The sequence below is a fragment of the Corylus avellana genome, chromosome ca1 (genome assembly GCF_901000735.1).
Source record: "Corylus avellana chromosome ca1, CavTom2PMs-1.0".
Taxonomy (NCBI): Eukaryota; Viridiplantae; Streptophyta; class Magnoliopsida; order Fagales; family Betulaceae; genus Corylus; species Corylus avellana.
The window spans coordinates 35701004-35725415 of record NC_081541.1 but is presented as its reverse complement, the minus strand read 5'-3'; the positions used below and the strand labels follow the sequence as shown (position 1 = coordinate 35725415).

Sequence of the window (24412 nt, the reverse complement as noted above, 5' to 3'; positions counted from 1 at the left end):
CTGCAATAAACTCGCACACAGACTCCGACACTACGCCGCATTTATCTGCTCCAAAACAAGCGTTCATGATTAACCCGTCGTTTTCACGACTGTCATTTAGTAGAAGAACGACAATTCAACGTTCATGATGCGCCCGTCGTCCTTGAGAGTCACAAATCCGGTAAACATATCATTACACAGAATGTTAAAATATCTAAAATTTGAGTTATATAAAATATCTAATCCTTATCCACTTCGCCAGTCGTGCACTGATCCTTTTGGTATACAACTGTATCTTCCTCATAAATCTCTCAATCTAGTATCTGTGTGTGAGATCCGTGAGATAGTGGCATCGGTGTGTGTTTGGATACGATGATAAAGTCCGTTCTGCTCCGTTCTTGCTCTTCTCCTCTGCTTCTCGAAGCCAATGATCTTCATCGCACACGACGATCATCCTCGTCAAGATTTGCTTCCACCATAACTTGCTCTTCGAGAGACCACGCTTATATTCCGAAACTCGAGCCCTTTAGCCGATCCAAGTCCGAACGGTTCGTCAAAGAGCCCCCGTTTATCGAAAAGTTCGAGAATGAGCTCTCAGGTATTCTCCAATTTCTCAAAGTTCTTGATACTTTCTGTATGCGTAAGCTGATATTTGTTGCAAATGGTACTTTTTTCTTTGATTTTGTGATGAACCCATGGGAAATCTTTTTGTGAATTTGGTGGTTTCTCTTTCTTTCTTTGTCTTTTCCTGGGTTCTGGTATATTAGTGATGATTTGCATGGCTGTGTTTGTTGTTTCAGATTATTGTTCAACGATGGAAGGAGATGAATCATATAGCTGTTGGAGAGCGTATTTTGAACTCAAAGATCTTGAAGTAAGTCTTTTCTTTTCTTTTTTCTCATCTATCTGATTCTTTTAAGAATCTTTAGATTAATCAAACCGCATGTTGAGAAAACAGAGAAAAATTATGAATCTTTGTGCTATATATATTATAGTATATAATCTTTTACTTGTTATAACTGTCTGTGCGTGTAGTTGTTGCTTAAAAAGAAAGTGCAGAAATAAATACTGGACCCTCTTAAAACACTATACATACTTAAACCTGTGCCAATCCATGGACGTATTCGCACACTTCCCCTGCAAAAAAATAGAATTTTAGAGTTCCAAAATCAATGTGAAGCTGCTCATTTTTCTCGATCATAATGTTAATCAGAGGGTGTCACCGAAAGAAGACGTGGAGAAGCTGATTCGTCAAGCAGGGGGCGTAAAATCTTCAATCGGATGGTTACACGGCATTGCAGCGATACACAAAGACAAGAACAATGGTGGGTTCAATTCAGCCAAGCCGTTAAATGTGGAGAAAGAAGGCAAGAGACCCTGTCCAGTCCCAGATGGATTGCCGAAATCGCTAGAAGAGCTCGAAGAGGAAGAGCGAGGTAGAATGCCTGATTCGCCGTACACCCGTCTGCTTAGAACCAAGGGTAGCTTCCCTGCTTGGTATTCCCCCACCCCTGACCATGAAACTGACTGATTAATTTGTGTTGTTGGGGACTGAGCAAGTTTGTGTCCACTGTCTGTAGATATAGTGATTGTAGATATTATGGGATTTACAAGTGGGTTGTTGTGAGGCTTTTAGATTTGTGACCATGGGAGTTTCTTGTAAAATTGTTGTAAGAAGTGTCAATCTGGTTTTTCCTTTGCCATGATTTACCGCTTAATCGCGTGTGAACCTTTTTTCATAGTAATCTGTATGATATGGGTTTGGATTGGCTAATTCCTCGCTCTTCTTTGCTTTACTAATGTGGTTTTGTTTTGCAAGCATGGCCTTGCATGCAAAACAGCCAGCAGTTATCAGAAAGTTGCAAAAACTCTTATGCAAATACATTAATATATAACTGATCGTTCAATTACTCGAGGCCATCACTAGCCCTGAAACCTACTTTCATATCTAACCTCTCAATCTCATTGTACTTTTAACACCATTTCTTTACGTACAAAAGTGCTCCTGTAACTCGATTTCAAGTTTTAAATATGGTTTGCTGAAAACAATATTATTTATGGTACTTGGAAGTATATATGCAAAGTGGGGGATCGCTAAAATACAAGCTTTTCTTTATCTCTATGCAGATTTGTTTCTGCCATCTCGCATATGAGAGAATGCTTTGTCCATTGATTTTGCAAGTCAAAAGTATGTTTTAAATAAAATTGTAAACTATGTCTCGTTGGAAAGTTCAATTTTAAAAAATAAAAAGTTTTAAGTCGAGTTTAAGGTATAAATTGTTAACTGTGTTTTGTTTTTGTTTTTGTTTTTTTTTTTTTTTTTCTCTCTGGCAAGTGGAAAATTGAAAATGTAAAAGCATACTTGTTAATGCTTGTATATTTCAAAATAAAAACACGCTTAGGCAGCCTTGTACCTCAAAAATTGATATCCTAATTTTGGAATGCCAATTTGGTAGGCAGTTGGTTAGAAGTAAGACTTGGTCAATTGACAGTTTAGAGCTACGTTTTTCTTGTTTCATCAAGGCATGCACGCCATAATCCAAGCAACACCTTTCTATATTTGTGATTAAGAAATTAGAGGTTCCACCAAATTTTGTGGGTGTCTGAAAGAGCAACCACACATTCCGGTGCTAAAACTAGAGGCCGGTTTCCACTGCCTCTCAAGTATTGTCGCCTCACCCACCATATAACACCTTCCCTTCTTCAACTCCCCCTTAGCCTTCCTATAAGCAGCCTCGGGCCTACCAAGGTAGTCAGTAATGGCTAACCCTCTAACGAAACAGGCCTTGGGCTGCTTTCTCTTCTTCTCCTCTTTCATCTTCTCTTCTTTGTCAACCTTCTCTTTTGCTTTGTCAGATGCTGAAGCATCCCTAATTGCACGCCGCCAGCTCTTGACGCTCCGGGAGAAGGATGATCTTCCCCACGACTTTGATTTTGAGATCGGCCTTAGCGTGACTTTCGCCAATGAAAGGCTCCGAAAAGCTTATATTGCGCTTCGAGCATTGAAACATGCTATCTATTCTGACCCTTTGAACACCACCGGCAATTGGGCAGGCGCCAATGTGTGTGCTTATAATGGGGTGTTTTGCGCTCCAGCCCTTGACGATCCTAAATTGAGCGTTGTCGCTGGTGTTGATCTTAACCATGCTGACATTGCTGGATACCTTCCTGCTGAGATGGGGCTTTTGACCGATGTTGCACTTTTCCACATCAACTCTAACAGGTTTTGTGGAATCATCCCAAAGACCATGTCAAAGCTCAAACTTATGTTTGAGTTTGATGCCAGCAATAACCGCTTCGTTGGTTCGTTCCCAAGAGTCGTCCTCACATGGGACAACCTTAAGTACTTGGATTTGAGGTACAATGATTTTGAAGGGGAATTGCCTCCAGAACTGTTTGAGAAGGAACTTGATGCGGTGTTCTTGAACAACAACCGGTTCAAATCCACCATCCCCGACACAATAGGCAAATCCACAGCTTCTGTTGTGACCTTCGCAAACAATGACTTCTCCGGTTGCATCCCACATACCATTGGCAACATGAGCAACACCTTGAATGAGATCCTTTTTGTTGGCAACAACCTTAGCGGTTGCTTCCCACCAGAAATTGGATCGCTTGGCAGCCTAACAGTGTTTGATGCCAGCTCTAATGGGTTCGTTGGGTTCTTGCCTAAGAGCTTTTCAGGGCTACAGAAGATTGAGGAATTGGACATTTCACACAACAAGCTAACTGGATTTGTGCCTGAGAATGTTTGCAAATTGCCTAGCTTGGTGAACTTCACCTTCTCTTATAACTACTTCAATGGGGAGGCTCAATCATGTGTGCCATCTCCAAGGGTGCTCAAGGTGTTGGATGACACAAGCAATTGTCTGCCCGGTAGGCCGAAGCAAAAGTCGACCAGGCAATGCTTCCCGGTGGTGAGTCGACCTGTGGATTGCAGCAAGAATTGTGGTAGCTCCTCTTCAAGTGATCCACCGAAGACACCGCCTCCAACTCCAACTCCAACTCCAAGGCCGCAGCCCCAGCCATCTCCTTCTCCAGCAATGCCTACTCCACCACAGCCAATGCCAGAGCCCCCGCAGTCCCATCCATCTCCTTCTCCAACAGTGCCTACACCATCGCCGCCTAAGTCTACTCCCCCACAACCAATGCCGGAGCCCCCGCAGTCCCAACCATCTCCTTCTCCGACAGTGCCTACTCCATCGCCGCCTAAGTCTACTCCACCACAGCCAATGCCGGAGCCCCCGATGTCAGATCCTCCATCACCGATGGCAACCCCACCAATTGCTGAAGCCCCTACGCCCGAGACTTCCACTCCTTCAAGTCCTCCTAAATCGTCTGCGCCATCTCCGGCTCCACAACCGTTTGATGTTCCTGAGCCTTCTCTAGCACCCATACCCGATGACCCATGGGGTAGATCACCTATTGGAATGGCTCACCCACCTCCACCGCCGCGTCACATTGTTCCACCATCACCACCACCAGTTACGCCATCTCCTAAGCCATCTCCTAAGCCACCCATGTCACCACCACCCCCAGTTCACTCTCCTCCACCTCCAGTTCGTTCACCACCACCACCGACGCCAGTCCACTCCCCACCACCTCCAGTCCACTCTCCTCCACCACATGTCCACTCCCCACCACCACCAGTCCACTCTCCTCCACCACTTGTCCATTCCCCTCCACCACCTGTCCACTCTCCTCCTCCACCTGTCCACTCCCCACCACCACAAGTACACTCTCCTCCACCACATGTCCACTCCCCACCACCACCTGTCCACTCCCCACCACCATATGTCTTCTCCCCACCACCATCAGTTCACTCTCCTCCACCACCTGGCCACTCCCCACCACCACCAGTCCACTCTCCACCACCACATGTCTTCTCCCCACCACCATCAGTCCACTCTCCTCCACCACCTGGCCACTCCCCACCACCACCAGTCCACTCTCCACCACATGTCCACTCCCCACCACCACCACCAGCCCACTCCCCACCACCACCAGTCCACTCTCCTCCACCACCTGTCCACTCCCCACCACCACCAGTCCACTTTCCTCCACCACCTGTCCACTCCCCACCACCACCAATCCACTCTCCTCCACCACCTGTCCACTCTCCTCCACCACCGGTTCACTCTCCTCCACCACCAGTCCACTCCCCACCCCCTCCTGTCCACTCCCCACCACCTCCTGTTCACTCTCCACCACCACAACCAATCCACTCTCCACCGCCACCACCTGTCCAATCACCACCACCACCAGTCCACTCTCCACCACCACCACCAAGTGCTTCTCCTCCTCCTCCTCCTTCTCCTTCTGACATCGCCCTCCCGCCAACCTTTGGGTTCCAGTACAAATCACCTCCTCCACCAATATTCCCAGGCTACTGATGAGTAACATAATACCATTAACACCTTTACCTTGTTTTGCATTTCGTTTATAGTTTCAGAACGCCACATACACTCACTTTATAAGCTGAGCTTCTCAATTAATGAATAGTAATTTGAGCTTCCATTAGTTTTTTTTTTTTTTTTTTTATTGAAAAAGTTTCACTTTTATTATTTTTGATGTAAATCATGTGTGTATTTAGATGATTCTATTTAAATTGCCGTTATAGCCCTTATTTAACCTACAAAAGTAAGATTGCGGCCCGTGATCAACTCAATTATGATCATATACTAATATGATCAAATTGTAATTAAAGTTAAACCACAACTAAGAAATTAATAAGTTTATCATACTTAAGAATATGTATCATTGTTGTACCTATCAGAAAACTTTAGTAAAGAAAAAAAAGAATTGTTGGAATATATACGTATGGATCAGTGTATAACATTTTTCGGAATTTGATTATTGATATAATATAATTATACCCAATATATTAAGTTTATAATTCAAAGTGATATACCATATATCATATCAAAGCTTTAGAGGGTTTCATGTATTTACTTGAATACTTTTTGTTTTTTCTTCTATTTAATATGGGAGAAGGAAAAGGGAAAATTTTACTTGAATACTTAAATTGTCTTTTTGATGCCTTTTTTTTTTTTTTTAATAGAAAGATAATTTGAGCATTTCAAATCAAAATTTTACACGTGTACCTCAAGTGTGCAACTTTCTGTCCATTTTAACACCAAAATCTAATAGATTGTGCAATTACAATGACATGTAGTTTGAATAAATCGAATGTCAAAAACTGAAGTTGAGAGTTATATTTACAAATGGGTTGTCAATTTGAGAATGTTAAGAGTAATTTCTCCCAAATTTTTAATACATCGTGCGCACCACCATACCATCAATCCACTTGAACCTGACACGTGAATATGAATCACCGCTTTCTATAAAAAAGTTCTCATAGTTTAGATGTAAATAAATTTTATCCTAAAAAAAGTGATTGTTTTGTTTTTTATTCAAATATGGGAAGGATGAAATGGGGAGTTACAACAAGATAAAAAATAAAAACACAAATTGTGGGCAATCCAAACAACAACCCAAGTACAACTAGAAAACGTGCTAGAACATAGTAATACGGTAATGAACAAAAATTTGTCAAATAAATGATTCGGCTTATAAAAGAAATTAAAGCGGCCACAAAGGGACGCAACCAAAGGAAAAGCAAGAAACATTGCAAATGCAAGCACAACATCACTGACTAGCGGTCATACCACAACAAACAAAAGCGGCAAACAAGAGTCGGAAGGAAAAGTTTACACCCGAAAAGGAAGTAGAATTAGAGTAGGAAGATAAAATCCAACAAAAGAAAGCAATAGAAAAACATAGAAACAGTAAAACACACAACAAAAACCCAAAACACAGTGGTGATGGCGGTGTATATAATTTTATAAGTCACATTATTTTTAAAATGATACAAGAAATATATAAGATAAATTTTTAGCATTACTCTTTTTTTCTTTCTTTTTTCCTTCGTAATTCGACCATACAAAAGCCATTAAAACAGTAAAATTGTATATATATTTTTTTATATTCTTCGTACCAGTCAAGACTATTCATTTAAAATCAACGATCTAAGATAAAATATGAAAAAAGATAAGATAAGATGAAGGAAAAAAAAAAAAAAAAGAGCATTCTCTAATATATTTTACTAGACAATGTGAAGTAATCAGGGGCGGACGTATGTTGCAGAGCGACCCTCCAAAAGTTCTTAAAACCTATGTTATTATGGGATTTTAATACATCCTCCCCATTAGTTATGGCACCTTTTGCCAAAGGATTGGACGAGACCCAAAATTTTAAAAAATTATTTTTAAAATTAATCCCAACATTCTTATTTTCTTTATCATATAAATTACTTTTTATTACAATTCAAATAAAAAAATCACAACAAAACAAATTTTTTTGTTTTTTTATATAAAACATTCTTATTTTTTTTCTCGTATCAACCAGATATGTTATAGTTCCAATTCACTTTCCTAAGTTCACTCATTTGCCAAACATAGCCTATATTGTCCCCATTGGTTAATTTTCATTCCCCCTTCCAAATATGGCACGTCTTTTCTCCCCTTCCAACGCTAGTTTTTCCTCTTTTGATTTAATTAAGAAAAAAAAAGGTTTAAAAGAAGATGCGTGAGACGTTTGAACTGACATGCACCGAAACTTGTGCTTAGAGCCTACTCTTACAAGGCCTATCTTTGCAAATTCTGATGAGAATTTACAAATTATCCCTACAAGTCAATTCACACAAACAAGAAATTTGTGTTAGGTGAATACTTAATGGGATAAATTTTAGGATATGAGGAAGCTTATATAGATTCAAAAAGAATTTAGACCTTTTAGATTTTAAGAAAACTTAAAAACTTCTTTTCAAACTCAAGGTTTGAAATTAATTTTTTGATTTATTTTATTAATGAGCTTGATGTCTTTAAATAGACAATTACAATGCATAATAAGATAAAAGACTAATTAGAATAAATTACTGATAATACTTATCCTTAATATTTATATTATACTAACTACTCTAACGATAATACTTATCTCTAATATTTAAATTATAATTTTTAATCTAATATTATCTATAAAGATAACATATTATCTCAAGGTATTTTAATCATAAAATACCTCTATTATTATACTCCCTAACAGTGTGGCAGTGGTGATCTTTTCTTCTCACCAATTTTTCTTCCTTGAAATCCCCAACATTATCGGTCCTTTTTAATGCACTTTTGTTTATGAGATTGATGGAGTTTGAAAAATCTAATTTACTCCGATTAACACATGTTTCAGTTGTATAAGTGTTTCACAAAATAGTATGCGGAAATAAATTTGACCTAACAGATAATAATCAACCAAAAACAGATATGCAATGAACATTAAATAACACATATATTTGGTTGGCAGCAAAACTCAAGAAATAAGGATTACAAGAAGTTTAGACTTATAAAATCTTTGAAGCTGACACTCTCTTACATAAGGCAAGCGACCCACTTGACTTCTACCGCAGTAGCCATTTCCAGAACATCTGGCAGAATCCTTCTATATGATCTCCCTTTACCGGAACTCTGGTTGACTTCAATTGTATACAATCTGTGATACAGGCACAACCTTTTACTCTAAGAGAGACTAACTCTAACGCTCAATATCTTAAACGCTCTCTTAGCACAAACTACTGAACTTTAGATGCAGAATTCATATCACTCCAATTCTATAAAGATGTATTTATAACATCTACAAAACCCTAGACCTGGACTCACATAAAATACACGTTTTGGACATAAAATATACGGGGTGTCTAGATAGGTTAAGTGCCTATTCGGACAGGGCCTTGCGGAGGATGGAAAAACCAAGTTGCTAAAATTGCTGTCCGGATAGGCTATCTTGCTGTTCGAAAAACCTTGGTAGACCAAGCTTGCTTGCTGAAATTGCTGTCCGGACAGGCTATCTTGTTGTCCGAACATCCTTAGCTTGTGAATGGATCTTGGTGCTTTCGAACTTTTGTTTTGATTACCGAACAAAAACTAACAAAGTTTAACCATGATTGAAGAGAGTCAATTTTTTTTTTTTTTTAAACGAGAGAACAACAACGTCTATAGAAAGAGTCATTATTATTATTATTATTATTATTATTTGAAAATCATCAAACTTAAGAATATAAAGCATGCCTCAGCCGACGCTGTTCTTAGCGGTGTTGATGGCCCATTCTAACCGTTATCATCATCATCACGGTAAACGTCTACGAAAGTCCGCCCCCACCCAACAAATCCTAATTGTGCCCCCGGAATACACAATTCCACTTATTCAGACCCACTCCTCCACACCATAGGATACTTTTAAAAGTCTGACTGACGTAGAGAAATGACCATAAAGACTTTGAGAGTTTTTACGTTTTTAACATTACAGTCGACAATGTGTGATTTTGCGAACAGCAAATTGTTCGCACTTCGCAGCGATTGAAACGACATCGTTTCTCTGACTTGGTTTTCACGTTAGATAGAATACCGATTACAGGACTTGCCAAAAAAAAAAAAAAAAAACGAAGGAAGTCGATCTCTTCCCATTTCCGACTTGAAGAGCCCCCAACTGAAAAACCCAAGAAAAAAAGAAAATAAACCAAAAAAATTCAAACACAGCTTCCATTTTCAGAAAATTGCGAAATGGAGGAAGAAAACAAACATTCGCCCAAGGATGAGAAAGAGACAGAGCAAGAGCCACTAAAAGAAAACGCAAAAGAAGAAGCAAAATCAGAAGCAGCACAAGCACCGAAGAGCGGCTGGGGCGGTTGGGGTTTCTCTCCTCTCTCCGTTCTCTCAGATCTCCAAAAAGCAGCCGAAGAAATCTCTCGCAATGTACGCATTCTCCTTCTCACATTTCCTATCTCTTCTTTTTTTATTTTTCAAATGACAGATTAGCTCCTGTTTTCATTTGTTTCTATTTTGGCATATCAGGGTTAATTGGGGAAATGGTTCAATTATCAGATCCAGTTTTGGTTGGGTTGGACATTGCTTCGTTTTTATCAATCTGATTAGTTTACTCTCATTGTTCTGCTCAAGTTTAGGTTCTGTTGTTGTCGTGGATAATGTCATGACAGATTTCCATTACTTCAATTGAATGTTTTGGACTTTTTTCTCATTGGTAAAGCACGAGAATCGATGGTTATGTTTATGTAATTTTCGATGTTCGATTGACAGAGTAGATTACCTATCGATTCAACCATTCCCAGTTTGTGGATTTGTAGTTTCACTTCTTAAGGAGGAGATTGAGGTTTCCTTGTGACCGATATTTGAAATGGTTTCCTGAAGATCTCATATTATGGCCAATGAGCTTTTGTAATGAGGTCATGGATTCAAAACCTATTGGCTGCATAACTTGCCAATAAAAAAAGATCTCATATAGTGCCCAAACGCTTTGAGAGTAATGAGGCCATTGTGAATATTAAGCAAAATTATGAACATTATCAGTTTAGGGTAATGAGAAAGTTCATAGACGGTTTGGGTTTCTTACCCTTAATATCATTCTAGATTCATCATCTAAACGTTCTTGGTAATTTCTCAACTAAACACCCGGATTTTGGATTGTTGTATGCCAAATGATTTTAAAACCTCTTATATGTTGCTATCCACGCACATGTGAGCTTTGAATAGTGGAATGTTATTACTCGAAGTATGTCCAGATTGATGTGGGCTTGAGCTTCTATGCTAAAGCTTAGAATGGGCTCACTTGAGAGATTTGAGATTAATTCACTCTTGGAGAGTAGGGATTTTTTTTTTTTTTTTTTACTACGAGAAAGATTGACACAGTTGAGCTCCTCTTAATGAATTGGCTTCAGAAGGAAAGATGAAAATTTTCTGCCTTAACTTTAAAGTCTCTTCTGATTGAGAGGGTTTCATGGAAACTTACTGGACCCAGTAGTCTTTTTTACTTTATTAGATATGCTGCCAATCATTGCTCAAAAAATATAACTTGCTCAAGCTATGAACTTGATTGTATTATTTTCTTATTCTTCCATGTCAACATCCTGCAGTTTGCTGTTCAGTTTCCTTGATATGTTTTTAGATTAGGGGAAAAGGGTTGTGAAAGTATTACTTGCTCGAACATTGCACTTATTGGTTCTGTATTATGTATGTTTAACATGCAGTACTTTGTTGTTCAGTGTCCTTTGGTAAAATATTTGCAGTTTTGCTGAGCAGTGCCTTGTGGATGCAGGCTGCTGCAGTTGCTCAGACAGCAGCAAAGAGCATGACAGACATGCAAAACACTGAAGTGGACGCAGAACCTTCTAAGAATGAGAGAGAGGTAGAAGACTCTGCAGATGAAAGGGAAAGTGGAGATGAAAAGGACAAGCTACGGAAGTCTGCTCTAGATAAATTGGAGAAAGTTAGTGAGGAGTCAATACTTGGTCAGGCAAGTCATAAATAAGAGTTGAAAATTCTTGTTTGTATTGTGAACTCTAACGCGTTATTTGCTTTCCATGAGTGTTTTACTGAATGAGGAAGAACTTCTCTTGGGCATGCTACACTGAAGATGTAATCTGCAGCACTTTTCTGTTGTTTTTCTATTCCCTTTTTTTTTTTTTTTTTTTTTTATAAGTAATCGAAATATCAATTAAAAGCGAAAGGCGTAACCCGGATATACAGGAAGTATACAAGAAAAATGCCTAGTTAGAATGAGAAAAAAGAACAAGGAAATCGTAAAAGCTAAGCACCAAAGGAATTTTTTTTTTTTTTTTTTTTCTTCAGTATCATTTTTCCATTGTACTTATCAAAAATCATTTTTCCATTGCACTGAATGTTCTTGTTCTTTGAAGTTATAGTTGGCGTTAATGCAGCTTTTGCATGTTCACCTCTAGCTTTATTTATATGTACTGTGAATTACTTTTGAAAATATCCCAAAGGTACTGATTGAGTCAATTTTTTTTTTTTTTTTTAAATGATTCATAAAAAAATACTTATCTTCTAGTTTTAGTCTAATTTAGTTGCACCGTTTCAGCATGTTCTTGAACTGATACATGTATTATTCTGATACTTTTTATCCTGTTTCATTAAGAAAAGAATATTTCAGGGTTTTATTTTTTATTTTTTATTTTTTAAATATTTGCAGGGTTTGAAGGTTCTTGATAATTCTGTGGAGAATTTGGCTTCTGGAGCATGGAATGCATTAGGAAGTGCATGGAGAGGGGGTACAGATTTGGTTCACAAGTATGTTCCATTGAAGTTGAATCTGTAGTTAATAAAACCATCGGTAAATTATTGCTTTTGGATAAAAAGCAACAAAAGGTCATTTTGTAATCACTTATCTGGTTATGTTCTGGATTCTTTTTAGTACTTGAGAGGAACTTGTTAGCCAGAAAGTTGCTCGAATTCCTACATAACCTAACTTATGGATTAATATTTTGGACCTGGAAAAATTAACTTGTGGGGACCACCCGGGTTGGAAGATATTTATCTTTGAATTTATCAGACATTTATTTTGGTGTTGCATATATAAGCAACATGGTCAATTCATTGTCTTTTATGATCATTTTTCACTTCAGTATTTCCAAAATAAATTTTGTGAAAGAAGATGGTAAAATTTTTGGGAGGTAAAAAATCTAAACTTGTATAATTTGTAGAAGATTATAGGTGAATATGAGTGTTTGTATCACTTGGGACTTGGGAGGTCTTATTTTTAATAAAATAACACTTTTGGGGGTTGGGGGGAGCAATTAACATATTATTATGTAGGGGCCAAATAGAAAATCAGTAACCTATAAAAGGAGTTTCAAATCTTTGGGGGTGCCATGGCCCCTGCAAGGCCATATATACTTCCCTCCCTGTTCAGTATAATAGGCTTATGCTTTTAACTTTATGAGAATATAGCTTGCACCATGAATGTTTTTGATGATTTTTGAGTGTTTTTAGTCATTAACTAAATTTATACTGAACAGGGACTTTCAAATCTTTGGGGTGCCATTAGAAAATCAGTGTCAGTGTTTTTAGTCATTAGAAAATCAGTAACCTATAAAAGGAGTTTCAAATCTTTGGTTATCTTTAAAGGGGTGTCGTTTGTTTACTTTCTGTGTACTTGGGTTGTGCTCCTCTGTGCTTTTCAATGATATTCTTGATTATTTATGTGCCATGGCCCCTGTAAGGCCATATATACTTCCCTCCCTGTTCAGTATAATAGGCTTATGCTTTTAACTTTATGAGAATATAGCTTGCACCATGAATATATTTGAGTGTTTTTAGTCATTAACTATATTTATGCACTGGTAGAATGATTTCTATGGTTCATGCTGTTTGAAACTCATCATATATGTTGTCTGGATAATGGCCACTATCTTAATAAGGTAACTGTTGATGGTATCATAGAAAGATAGAATTCTATATGGGGCATTTGATGATTAGGTTAGAGGTATCTGAAGGAGGAAAGAAAGGAAGTTATGGGAACCATAAGTCAACAGTCAACTTGTGTTAAAAAGAAAGCTGATGATAGTTTGTTTGTTTTCCCTCTAGGATAAGCCTGTCATGGCCATATGGGGTGTTTATCCTTTCCCTGTCTTTTTCTGTGCATTTGGAAGATGTAGAAATGTAAAATAGAACTTCTAAGGTTCTTGATTTTGCACGATAATGCGAGAAAGATGTTATATTGGAAATCGGGTTTCTGTGGGAACTCTTTTTAAGCAATGAAGTTGGATCTTCTGCTGTTTAGTCTCTAGATGCTTTTGAATTTTTTTAGTTCCATTTGTGTTACATACCTTGGGTGTATTCTTGGTCTCCATTGTTATATTTTTCTAATATATTCCATTCATTTAAAAGCTGGAAGAAGGAAAAATGAAAACCCTTGGAGTAGTTCAACTCTATTAGACTTTTATGATTATAAATTCTGCTTGGACTTAAAGTTACCTTGTTTTGCATTTGATTTCACTTTTACCAATTTCTAAGTTCAGCTGTATATTGAAAAGCTTCAATCTCCTATTTTGTACACCACAACCCCATATTTCAGTTAATTGCATGAGTTTAATGTTTTGTGTTCTTCAGGATCGAGCATTCTGCTGTGAACCTCGCAGAATCTATTCAGCAAGGTGGTTTACCAGCACCTGGTTCTGTTGCGCCATCCATATTAGAGGTTTGCATGCGTGATGACCCATATTGCCTTGCTTATCAATCTTTCCAACTTGCTTATTCCCCATCTTCATGCTACAGACTGGAAAGGCTTTTACGGCAAAAGGAATGCATGTGCTTGAACTTGTAGGAAAGGAGACCATGGATCTACTGATTACAGAGACTGGTATCGAAGTTGAGAAGAATTCGAAAGAAGCTGAACAACAAACTGAGGACGATCAGTTGTATGAGGAAGTGACATTTGATCGATGCTTCTATATTTATGGAGGTCCAGAACAGTTGGAGGTCACCTTCTTATCTCTGAAGATGAATTTTGATAGTTAAGATAATAGTTTCATTGGAATTGTTAAACTCATACTGGCAGGAGCTGGAGGCGTTGTCCAACCACTATGGCCTGTTATTTAACCGAAGAAAAGGAAAATCATCATTGGAACAGAAATCTGCATTTGATGGAAAGCTAAAAGAGGTCCAACAAATTTTCAGTTTGAGTACTGAAATGGATGGAACTGGTGTAGAGACAGACAAAGGAAAAAAAATAGAGACTGCGGCTGAGGGAAGTGGGGACGAGATGAAGAATTTAAACAACACAAGTGTTAGCAAGGCTGCTGATATGGCTGCAGGGTAACTTTGTTTAGAAATTTTGATATACTCAAATATCAAAATATTGTAGCTGTAGTATGTGTTTCTCTGCACTGTTGTGTTAGTTAGTTATACTTGTCTTGCTTCAGCTTGCACTTATATTCGGTTTTTCTTGGGGCCACACCCCCTGGTGAAAAACCAGCGATTTAACTAGTTCTGTGTAGGGAAATTTCCGAAGGTGCGGTGCACGGGACTGGAGTTTATTCTGTAGGAGTAGGTCCGAAGGGCCTTGCCTTGTTGAGGTTCCCCGACATAAAAAAAGAGGAAAAAAAAAAAAATTGAATCTCTGTAGCTGATATTATTGCATGTCGTAGTTAATGTTGCTTTATGCAATGCTCTAGGTTTCTTGTTTATTCTTCATTGTGTTCTTTTTTCAAGTTTTACATTTTGTACAAACACAGAGCCAGGATCATTATACCAGGTTTAGAACTAGCTGATTCTAAACCACCAAATCATTTTTTGTGGGACATGTTTTTTGTTAAGCCCATTTTTGGAATATGTGATCATTATATGCCTGTTACACTTGGTAAATATTAAGGTATTTGAAATCCTAGCTGTCCTGTTCATATAATACTCAGAATATAACTTTTTTGTTTAAAAAGACATTTGAGCCTATTGATTGAATCTGGACCAACATCACATTGATTTGATATTTGGTGTGGATGCCACACATAGGTGGAACCTGTAGTCAAATGGTGGGGTTGGGGAAAGGTGAATACTACAGAAGTCACAGGTCGCAAGAATGGCTAGTTCTACACTGATAGTTATCCAATCCTGTGTCTTATATAAGTGAACCGTAGTGCATGTGGTTTTCTGTCCAGTAACATTGGTGATACCAGTTGGGTTGATGTCAATGAAAATCACCATGATCTCCTGACTTTTTACACTCTGCTGCAATTGTTACATTCCTAGTATTTTGCAGGTTTACAAGTGCGCTAGCTGGATTAGCCGTTAATGATATGATCCAAAGGACTGCTGGCAGACTAGAGTCTCTTCACTCTGAGGGGGTTCATGTATGGAGTTATTAGGGATATTATTAGAAACATCTGAACCAGATTTTTCATTGTCTACCTCACTTCTTTAAGTTTTATCGTGGGTAATTAGAAATTGAAATAATTAATTTTGCAGAGACTCTCCGAAATGTGCTGTTTTGCGGTGTCTCAACTATTGATGCTTGGTAAATCCATCATTTCTAATGCTAACAAGGTTCAGGATGAAGATGCTGACGAGAATGTTGTGAATATTGACTGGCCTGAGGATTCTATTGAAAAAGCTAAGATAATCAGAGCGAAGGCACAGTCAATGACAGGATATGTGGAAGCTGTTTCCAACAGCTTTATTACAGGTTTGATGTCTGGCACTCCATCTCTGTAGTCGTAACTTTCTTATTGACATTGTTTTCATATTGAGTGAAGCAATTTTTTTTTTCCTGATACAATTTTTTGTTGAAAGAGAAAAAAAAATCACCTTGATCATTAAAGTCATAAATTCTGGTTTCATATTAATGGAAGTGGCAGAGTTACTCATTCAAAACTTCTTTGCTCAATATAACGAGAAGTGATTTCAAAAATCCTAACAAATTCTGTGTTGAAGTACAATATCTTCCAAGCAAAATCAGTTTATGCTAAACAAAAAGTTTTGTGACACTACTCCAAATACCAAATAATTGAAGGCCATGAAATTTTGGTTATGGATTGTCATAAATAATAAATTTTGTATATCAAATATTAGAATACGATTAACTTGTGATTCTGGGTTGTCGTTAGTAATTAAACAATGGACTCCAATGTTAAATAGGGGAGGCTTGTCTTAGGGCTAAGCTGGCAATTTTTGACACAACTTGTCAACATAAAACAGAAACGACACAAAATTAGCCGGTTAGGGTTTAGTGTAATAAAAGATTTGGATCAAACCGGGTTGACTTGATTAAACTTGATTAATAAACGGGTCATTTTCCAGTCAACTTGCTTAACCCGCAATTGACCCGTATAAATTTAAATCAAGTTGATTTGGTGGGTAAGCCCACAGAAGGCAAAAAGAAGTTGGTGTTGGGGAATAAAGAATTGGGCTTAAAAGATATGGACCGAAAGGTTGTTGGGCTTATGGGGTGGATATGAGTTATAAGCCCAAAGGGGCGAAAGGGTCAAAGTCCATAAGAGAAAAGGAACACCTAGTGTTTTCCAGTAAAGCTAAGGTGATGGTAAGCTCTGAAAACAAGTCACTATTGATGACACGAGAAGAGGTTTATCCGTTATGTGGGGCAATGTATCACAGGCGGTTTCAACCAATAGTCAAGGAGAATTGGAAAGTGAAAGGAGAAGGGGCAGGGTCAAGCAAGGCTAGTAAGAATGACATTTTTCCGGTAGCTTCTAGGAAAGTAGTTGCGAGTGATGGAGTAAGTGATTGGGAATTGTTGCCAGAGCATCTGGGAATTGGTTACAAGTGATATTGGAATTTTCAGAATTCATTTTTGTTCAGGGCTCATGGATTACTTGGTCTATTAATCGATATTTTGAGGTCTATTAATCGATATTTTGAGACATGGTATAGAATTGATAGGTTTCTACTATCTTTGAAGTGGGAAGAATAATTTTCAAATGCATCTCAAAAACGCCTTCGCAGAATCTTGTCAGATCACTTTCTGTTGATGCTGGATTGTGGTGTAGGGAGCAGGGGCAGTAGGTATTTTAAGTTTAAGAATATATGGCTGAAATCGAAGGGTTTTACGGAGCAGGTAAAAACTTGGTGGGGGTTCCTATAATTATCATGGTTTTCCTAGTTATGTGTTAGCACAAAAATTGAAAGCATCGAGATTGAATTTGAAAAAATGGAATGAGGAGATCTTTGGTAATGTAGGGGAGTGGAAGAAGGAGATGGTGGATGCTCTGTGAGCTGGATATGATTGCGGAGGAAAGATCATTGGCTATATGTGAAAAGTTGAGGAAGGAAGATATTTCAAGAGAGTGGGAGCTGAGTATTCCTCGTGAAGAAGTAAGTTGGAGATAGAAGTTGAGGGCCCTTTGGTTGAGAGAGGGAGAGAAAAATACCAAATATTTTCATCTTTTGGCAAATTCGCATAGAAGAAACAACTGGTGGAATCTCGAGTTGTAAATGGGAACAAGATGTTTGATTCCGTAGAAAATAAAGGTACATATTGTGGACTTCTATACATGGTTGTACTCTGAACAATATAATTGGAGTCTAAATTGGGCTGGCTTTCATTCCTTTCAATTGATGTCGAGAAAAGAAATTGGATAGAAAGAGAATTTGAAGAGAGTGGAAGTGTTAAGAGGTGGTGAGAAATTTTAATGGAGATAAGGCTCTAGAACCTGATGGGTCTATGGCTTTTTTCTAGAAGTATTGGGAGGTATTAAAAGAAGACATTATGATAGTTTTCAAGGAATTGCATAGTTGAGGGAAGTTTGAGAAGAGTTTCAATGCCTACTTTTGCGTCTCTTATCCCTAGGAAAGATAGGGTGGTGGAAATCAAGAATTTCCATCCTATTAGAGTTTAGTGGGTGATGTGTATAAAATTATTTCTAAGGTCCTGGCGAACATATTGAAATCGGTATTGGAAAAGATTGTCTCAAGCTCTTAGAATGCGTTTATCAGGGGAATGAATGTTTGGATTGTTGGATTTGATCTAGGTAACTCTTTTTCATCGTTTTACGCTAGGCTTCTAATATTGTGGGATTTCCAATACAATACCACACATTGAGCAAGATGGTTATATAACTTATACTTAGTAGAGCCTAGCGAGTCTTTCATGCTTTTGATAGTATTTGACATTTGAATTTGAATGCATTGTTCAGGCATATCTGATGTAGCTGAAGCTTATTTAGCAGCCATAAAGGGCGCCAGTGCCGAATCACATGAAGTTCTTCCACAAACTTCAGTCCAGGAAAAAGCCAGTGCCTTGTCTGAACATCTGCGTGCAGATCAGACAACAGCTCTGTGCAAAATCCAGGATGGGATCCAATACTTGTCTTATGTAGTCCTTTCAACCTCTATGCCTTCTGCTTGAAAACGTGCCTTCTTTCATTAGTTCTATTGTAAATAGTTGCAGTTTAGAGTGGGTTTGACCCCCTGATCTCATTTAAAAGTTTATGCTACAACATTGATATTTAAGTTATTCAAGAATAGAAGGATATATTCTCTCTGTATCACCACTAGTCTTCAGCTTGTTTGTGACTTACATTTTATTTTCAATTCGAACTAGAAACAAATGACAAAAAAGTAAATGGAACAATGAGGAGAAGAATTTTTTTTTATTATTTAAGCATGGATTTGAGAGCTTGCAGAAGCACTCCCGCAGTAGAAGTTTAAGCAGTATTCTTACATAAAGAATGTTAATGAGGTGGGCTTTGCCCTAGTTCTCTTATGCTTGTTACTTTTTAGATGCTCTTGCAGTTGACCTAACTTGTAGGCTTGTGAATCCGATTCCCAATTATAGTTAGAGTTGACAATTTTTTACATGATTCGCAAACATGACATGAATTTGATACAAAATTAGCGGGTTAGGATTGAGAAATTTGGTCAATTTAATTAAATAAATTAAGATAGAGTTAATCTCTAATTTTAGCAAATAAGTAATTTGCTGAGTGTTACACGAGGTTTGAGTCTATAAAACGGTTTGAGTCTATAAAACCATTGCCATCTTAAGATTTAGTAGGGTAGGTACCATTACATAAATCCTATTAGCTAACAAATGCCACAAGCCTCAAGAAAAGAAAAGAAAAAATTTAAGTGTTAAAATGATATATATTTTTTAAAAAATTCTTAATAAGTTACACAAGATTAGGTAAACTGGTGATTCAATTGGTAGTTTGCAGGAGGCATTGAGTCATTGAAAACAATAAAGTAGTAGTTTAAGGGGGTTATGTGTACTTTTCCTAAAAAATATTTAAAATTCAAATAATTAACAGAAAAATAAAATTAACTGTTGATATACCTTTAGATTTTCTTTGGGTCATCTAATTACCGCCTATTGATGGAAATTCTTCCGCCCTAATTGTATTTGAAGTAATTCTAGTTACATATTATCAATGCCAATGATGTGAACATAGTGTAATATTATTATTTTCACAAATCATATTAAAAAAATGTGGTACCATGCATGATAAAATATATATATGAGAGAGAGAAGACAAACATAAGGATTGACGGGATTTGGTACTCTTTGAGGCTTATATGATATTCATAAGCTATAAACGTAAGGTACTCAGGGCCAGTTCGATATATTTTGAGGCTTTAGGCGAAAAGTTTAAGTGAGGCATTTTTCTTATATTTAAATATTATTTATTTTAATATTAATTATATTTTTATTTAAAATCATTCTTCTCCTTTTTTAGGATGCAAAATTATTGATTAAGTTTTTATATTCAAGATTTTCTAACATCCTCTTTTCAATTAATAATATGACTAGCTAAGCCATTTAATCTCTCTTGTAACATTGTTGATGTTAGGTAGAATTTTATCAATTTTAATTTTGAAAAACTTCTTTCCTTCCGCATATGAGTTGTATATAGAGCTTGTCAATTGATGAGTTACCGGTGGCATGCATCCGGATAATTTAAGACGCAAAATCAGATTTTATTTGCTCAAGATGGAAGGAAAATCACCTTCAGCAGCTTTTAATTATGCTCATGGTGGAAAATCAGATTTTTGTCCCAAATAGGTAGCTCAATCGGCTGGGACTACACCTAATGAAGCGTAGATCACTAGTTCAAATCTCCCTCCCTTTCTTGTGCAGACAGGTAAAAAAAAAAAAAAAAGATTTTGCTTAGATTATTGCTTTAGACTACATATATATATATATATAGGCCTAAGCAAGCCAGAGAGATAGAGAGATAGAGATAGAGAGAGAGTGAGAGAAGTTGATCACATAATTAAGCTCTATCCACCACCATCACCAATTCACCATGGCTGAGGCTAAGAAACAACTACACATAGCCATGTTCCCATGGCTAGCCTTTGGTCACATGATCCCATTTTTAGAGCTGGGGAAGCTCATAGCCCAAAAGGGTCCACCGTATTGCATTCATATCAACTCCGTCAACAAGACTTGAAGGAGTTGGCTCTTGGGCTTGAGCACTCAGGGTTGCCCTTCTTTTGGGCTCTAAGATCAAATCCAAGCGGCTCGGTCCTTGAACTACCGGAAAAGATTTGATCAGGACCGAGCCTGCCAACACCAAATACATTGACAAGTTTGTTCACTTCCTTGAGAACCACAACACCAAGGGAAAAGATCAAGTGTCCTTCCTTTTCAGAAAATTAAGTTATGTAATAAGGCATCATTAATTTCAACTTGTACACAGTAGATAGTTAAATATTGAAATGGAGAGAAAAAGCTATTTGTCATATTATCTGGGGGGTGACAGAATCACGAATATTGGAGAATAGACCGTAGAGGGAGTACTGCCGAAGATTTTCCACCTCATACCATGAATTAAGTGCATCAAGATTCTTATCTGTACCAGAAAATGTCAATTGTATGCTTAAATTGCAATCCTTTGACCCACCATTGCTTGTGCAATTAGAGGTTGCCACTGCACAGTTCTGATTGTTGAGGCAAGTCGAGTCCTGGGAGCAAGCATTACACCCAAAGTTCTTCCAGTATAGATTTTGAAGACTACCTTCCTGGAATTCTAGGACCTGTATGCAAAAAATAATTAAAGACAACAATTCAATGCTACCGACTCCAAGAGAGAGAGAGAGAGAGAGAGAGAGGAAAACAGACTATGGCAGAAATTTTTTAGTTTTGCCCCCCTTTTTTCTCCTAATATTCTAGTTCTACCCCTGTGACTCCATCCATGGAGATTATATGATGTAGGGATGAGTACTTATGTATGCCAAATATTGCATATTTGAACCCTTTAATTTACTTTTATTAATCATTTAGCTGTGTTATTATCTGATGTTTTGGGTTAATTTTGTGTCTTTAATGTTTTGTAGGTTGCTATGGGAAAACTGTGGGATTTATGTGAAAGTTGCACACTTTGGAGAAGCTGCCAATGGACTTACGATCGAGCACAGGATACTACACTCGATCGCACCTGCACTCGAGGCCAGTGCCCCACGATTGAGAGCAAACGCGCTCAGTCCAAAGCCCATCGCGCGCATGCTTGCGCCGCAAAGAGGAATTGATGGTCAAGTGTGCTCAAGCACACCAAGCGTGTGATCGAGCGCACTTGTCCGATCTAATAGTGATTTTTATTCTAATTCAACTTGTAAACCCTAGTTTTAGGCCTGTAAATAAATAATTCTTATATTAGTTTAGTGAGGCTTTCGAGATTTCAGAGGAGAAAGAAGAGAGTTTTAGGGTTTCCTAACTTTTGAATCTCAACTTTGTGATTCCATATTTGTAAGTACTCAGATTTTCCATTATGAATTCAATTAATCTTGTTTTGTCTTTCAATATCATGAGAGGCTAAACCTTCAACTAATGTTGAAGATAAAGCCTCACTTATGATTAGCACTTTGTTCCATATATATAGTATTTTCTAATTTAATGATTTAATTGCCCTATTATTTTACTTCTAATCAATTGCATTGAATAAAGTACCATTGATATTGAGTTTACCAGAGTGAAACTAGTTATGGTGTTAGTTGAGTCAGCAACCAAAATTGGGAGAGATCTTGCTGCATATTTCTGTCCAGCAAATGCTACCATATACCCACCAAACTGAACCTGGTAAATTCATGAAATCACATTATCAAATTGTTAGTTTAATTAGTTCTAACAAAAAATGCCCACAAAAGTCTCGAATTCAAGCAAGCAAGGGAAATGAAGTACATACCGGATTGAAGGTGCTGCTATTAATGGTGAGGAAAGAGATCTCGTCGACCTTGGGCCTAAACAGAGCAAGTTGAGCATTTTTACTTGAGAGGGAGAGACGCTGATCGCAAGGAGAAAGTTGAGTCTGATTGAAAAAGAAGGATTCCTTGGTTGAAAATGCAAGACCAAAGGTAAAACCATCTAATTTTTGAACTTTTGCATCAGAACAGGGGCTGAAAACATCGTTTTTATCAGCTCCATCTGCCACAAACATCATCACCACCACCACCATTACAGCCATCATCATCTGCGTTACCATGGTGATGGGTATCCCACCTTCACCTATCTTCATGTTTTTCAACCCAGCAGCAGCTTCACCGAAAATTCACTTATATTTTTGCTGGCAATTCTGAGCAATGAATACAACTTTTCAGGTGATGAAAACAAGGCAAAATGGAGAAACTGGCCAGCTAAGAAATCCAAACAAGAGAAACACATGAACCCAGAAAGAATCATAAGATTTGCACCGACATTAGCTAATTGATATATTAAATGATCCCAAATGGTCAACATAATTGATATTAAACCATGCAATCCAATGGGATATTAAAAAAAAAAAAAACAATAGCATTATTAGTATAATCCAAAGCAGGCTACAAAATCCATAGAGGAATCCAAATTGCAGAATTTAAAATATATATATATATATACAAGACGTACAAGAGAATTGAATCAACCTTTCTTCAACGCTCGAAAGGTTTTCTTGTGACCAGCTTCTATGTGAATTTGACCGATAGTTCAGGGATAAAAAGGCAAACAAGTAAGAAATTTTCGAAAATTCCAGACGAAGAATTGATGTTTTTCCAATCTCTGTAGTAATATTTTAAGGTTAATATAAAATATTCGGCTGCTTTTGTTTTTGTGTCCTAGGAACCTTTCAAGGGAGCTTATAACTATCCCAAGACGCGCGAAACGCTTGGATCTTGTCCCATGAACGGTTATGGGAGTTGGTGTTTCGTAAAGGACACGATTTTAATTTTTAACTTTTATTATAATCATGTCCTCTATTACGACAAACCAATGCGGGTCGTAATACAAAAAACGCTGGCGTGAGTGGCATGTCAGCCAATTTTTTATTTTTTTTTAAAAATTAAAAATATTAAAAAAAAAAAAAAAATTTGTTAGCGTGCCGTTCTATTTAGCATCACCCAATCGATACACTCATAAAATAAAAAGGTCAACACATTATGATTTATGAGTGAATGGGGTTGACATTAAGTAGATAGATTATTTGAATTTACAACAATTATGCTACTCTAATTTTATTGAAAGTCAGACAACCGAAGAGAATGGGGTTGTGGGACCCACCTCCCCCAAGTAGGTGTGCCTACACCATAGGTTACCTTGGGCAAGTGGTCCTCGTATTCTCTCCTCGAATCAGGATTCCCTATAATTTATTTAAAATTGTAGATTCTCAAATTAAGTAATTTTGACCCTTTTTAGGCATTAAATCGTTTGAAAAATGCTACCTATTGAAAATGTGGCATGTTATGGAGGCAACTAAAAAGAATTTTCTTCCCAAAAAACTTCATCTTCACTTTTGTAGAGACAATTTTTCTTAATAAAATAAAAATACAATTTTTTGCTCGAAGCTTTTTAACAATGTAATTTTAAATTAACATCTCCTTTAAAAACGACCAAAATAGCGTAATTCGAGAATTTACTTTTTCTTTAAAATTGTAGTGAATCCAAATCCTCTTCCCTCTACAAGTGAAATTCGAATAGCCTAATTGTATAAGAGATCCTTCTCCGCTAAGTTCCACATTAATTTTTTATTAAATGAGATGGGAAGTCAAATGATGCCCACAAATAAAAATGAGGCAAAAAACGGTTGGTCAACGTGCGAAGTATCAAGCATTGAGATTTGAGAGGTAGAAATATGTGGTAAAGTTCAACGGGG

At 37.4% G+C, this 24412-nt stretch overlaps 4 protein-coding genes across 4 annotated transcripts; 3 read left to right on the top strand and 1 right to left on the bottom strand.

Moving 5' to 3' along the window:
- Positions 1 to 233: 233 nt before the first annotated feature.
- On the top strand, positions 234 to 1753 carry LOC132189008 (CCG-binding protein 1). The gene is made up of 3 exons (XM_059603476.1): positions 234 to 577; positions 780 to 853; positions 1193 to 1753. The coding sequence occupies exons 1-3, from the start codon at positions 352 to 354 to the stop codon at positions 1508 to 1510; spliced, it is 618 nt and encodes a 205-aa protein (XP_059459459.1). The 5' UTR covers positions 234 to 351; the 3' UTR covers positions 1511 to 1753.
- Positions 1754 to 2464: 711 nt separating this feature from the next.
- On the top strand, positions 2465 to 5468 carry LOC132166527 (pollen-specific leucine-rich repeat extensin-like protein 3). Its single transcript, XM_059577358.1, has one exon. It carries the CDS (start codon positions 2739 to 2741, stop codon positions 5370 to 5372), a length of 2634 nt encoding a protein of 877 aa, XP_059433341.1. The 5' UTR covers positions 2465 to 2738; the 3' UTR covers positions 5373 to 5468.
- Positions 5469 to 9450: 3982 nt separating this feature from the next.
- LOC132181827 (uncharacterized) lies at positions 9451 to 18944 on the top strand. The gene is made up of 9 exons (XM_059595059.1): positions 9451 to 9782; positions 11140 to 11337; positions 12034 to 12131; positions 13953 to 14040; positions 14118 to 14321; positions 14401 to 14657; positions 15598 to 15688; positions 15804 to 16020; positions 18488 to 18944. Exons 1-9 carry the CDS (start codon positions 9591 to 9593, stop codon positions 18697 to 18699), a joined length of 1557 nt encoding a protein of 518 aa, XP_059451042.1. The 5' UTR covers positions 9451 to 9590; the 3' UTR covers positions 18700 to 18944.
- A 2081-nt stretch (positions 18945 to 21025) lies between these two features.
- LOC132168142 (uncharacterized) lies at positions 21026 to 23223 on the bottom strand. The gene is made up of 4 exons (XM_059579235.1): positions 23190 to 23223; positions 22475 to 22861; positions 22258 to 22365; positions 21026 to 21329 (listed from the first exon to the last, which is right to left on the bottom strand). The coding sequence occupies exons 2-4, from the start codon at positions 22802 to 22804 to the stop codon at positions 21033 to 21035; spliced, it is 735 nt and encodes a 244-aa protein (XP_059435218.1). The 5' UTR covers positions 22805 to 22861; positions 23190 to 23223; the 3' UTR covers positions 21026 to 21032.
- Between the last annotated feature and the right edge of the window lie 1189 nt (positions 23224 to 24412).

What these genes read in the sequence shown, in the direction of transcription:
- LOC132168142 (XM_059579235.1), bottom strand. Translation starts at nt 22,804, where the DNA reads ATGAAGATAGGTGAAGGTGGGATACCCATCACCATGGTAACGCAGATG. An exon ending in ATAGCAGCACCTTCAATCCG is followed by an intron (nt 22,366 to 22,474) that starts GTATGTACTTCA and finishes TGAATTTACCAG; the next exon opens with GTTCAGTTTGGTGGGTATAT. An exon ending in CCATAACTAGTTTCACTCTG is followed by an intron (nt 21,330 to 22,257) that starts GTAAACTCAATA and finishes TTTTGCATACAG; the next exon opens with GTCCTAGAATTCCAGGAAGG.
- LOC132166527 (XM_059577358.1), top strand. Translation starts at nt 2,739, where the DNA reads ATGGCTAACCCTCTAACGAAACAGGCCTTGGGCTGCTTTCTCTTCTTC.
- LOC132189008 (XM_059603476.1), top strand. Translation starts at nt 352, where the DNA reads ATGATAAAGTCCGTTCTGCTCCGTTCTTGCTCTTCTCCTCTGCTTCTC. An exon ending in GTTCGAGAATGAGCTCTCAG is followed by an intron (nt 578 to 779) that starts GTATTCTCCAAT and finishes TTGTTGTTTCAG; the next exon opens with ATTATTGTTCAACGATGGAA. An exon ending in TTGAACTCAAAGATCTTGAA is followed by an intron (nt 854 to 1,192) that starts GTAAGTCTTTTC and finishes AATGTTAATCAG; the next exon opens with AGGGTGTCACCGAAAGAAGA.
- LOC132181827 (XM_059595059.1), top strand. Translation starts at nt 9,591, where the DNA reads ATGGAGGAAGAAAACAAACATTCGCCCAAGGATGAGAAAGAGACAGAG. An exon ending in CCGAAGAAATCTCTCGCAAT is followed by an intron (nt 9,783 to 11,139) that starts GTACGCATTCTC and finishes TTGTGGATGCAG; the next exon opens with GCTGCTGCAGTTGCTCAGAC. An exon ending in TTCCAACAGCTTTATTACAG is followed by an intron (nt 16,021 to 18,487) that starts GTTTGATGTCTG and finishes TGCATTGTTCAG; the next exon opens with GCATATCTGATGTAGCTGAA.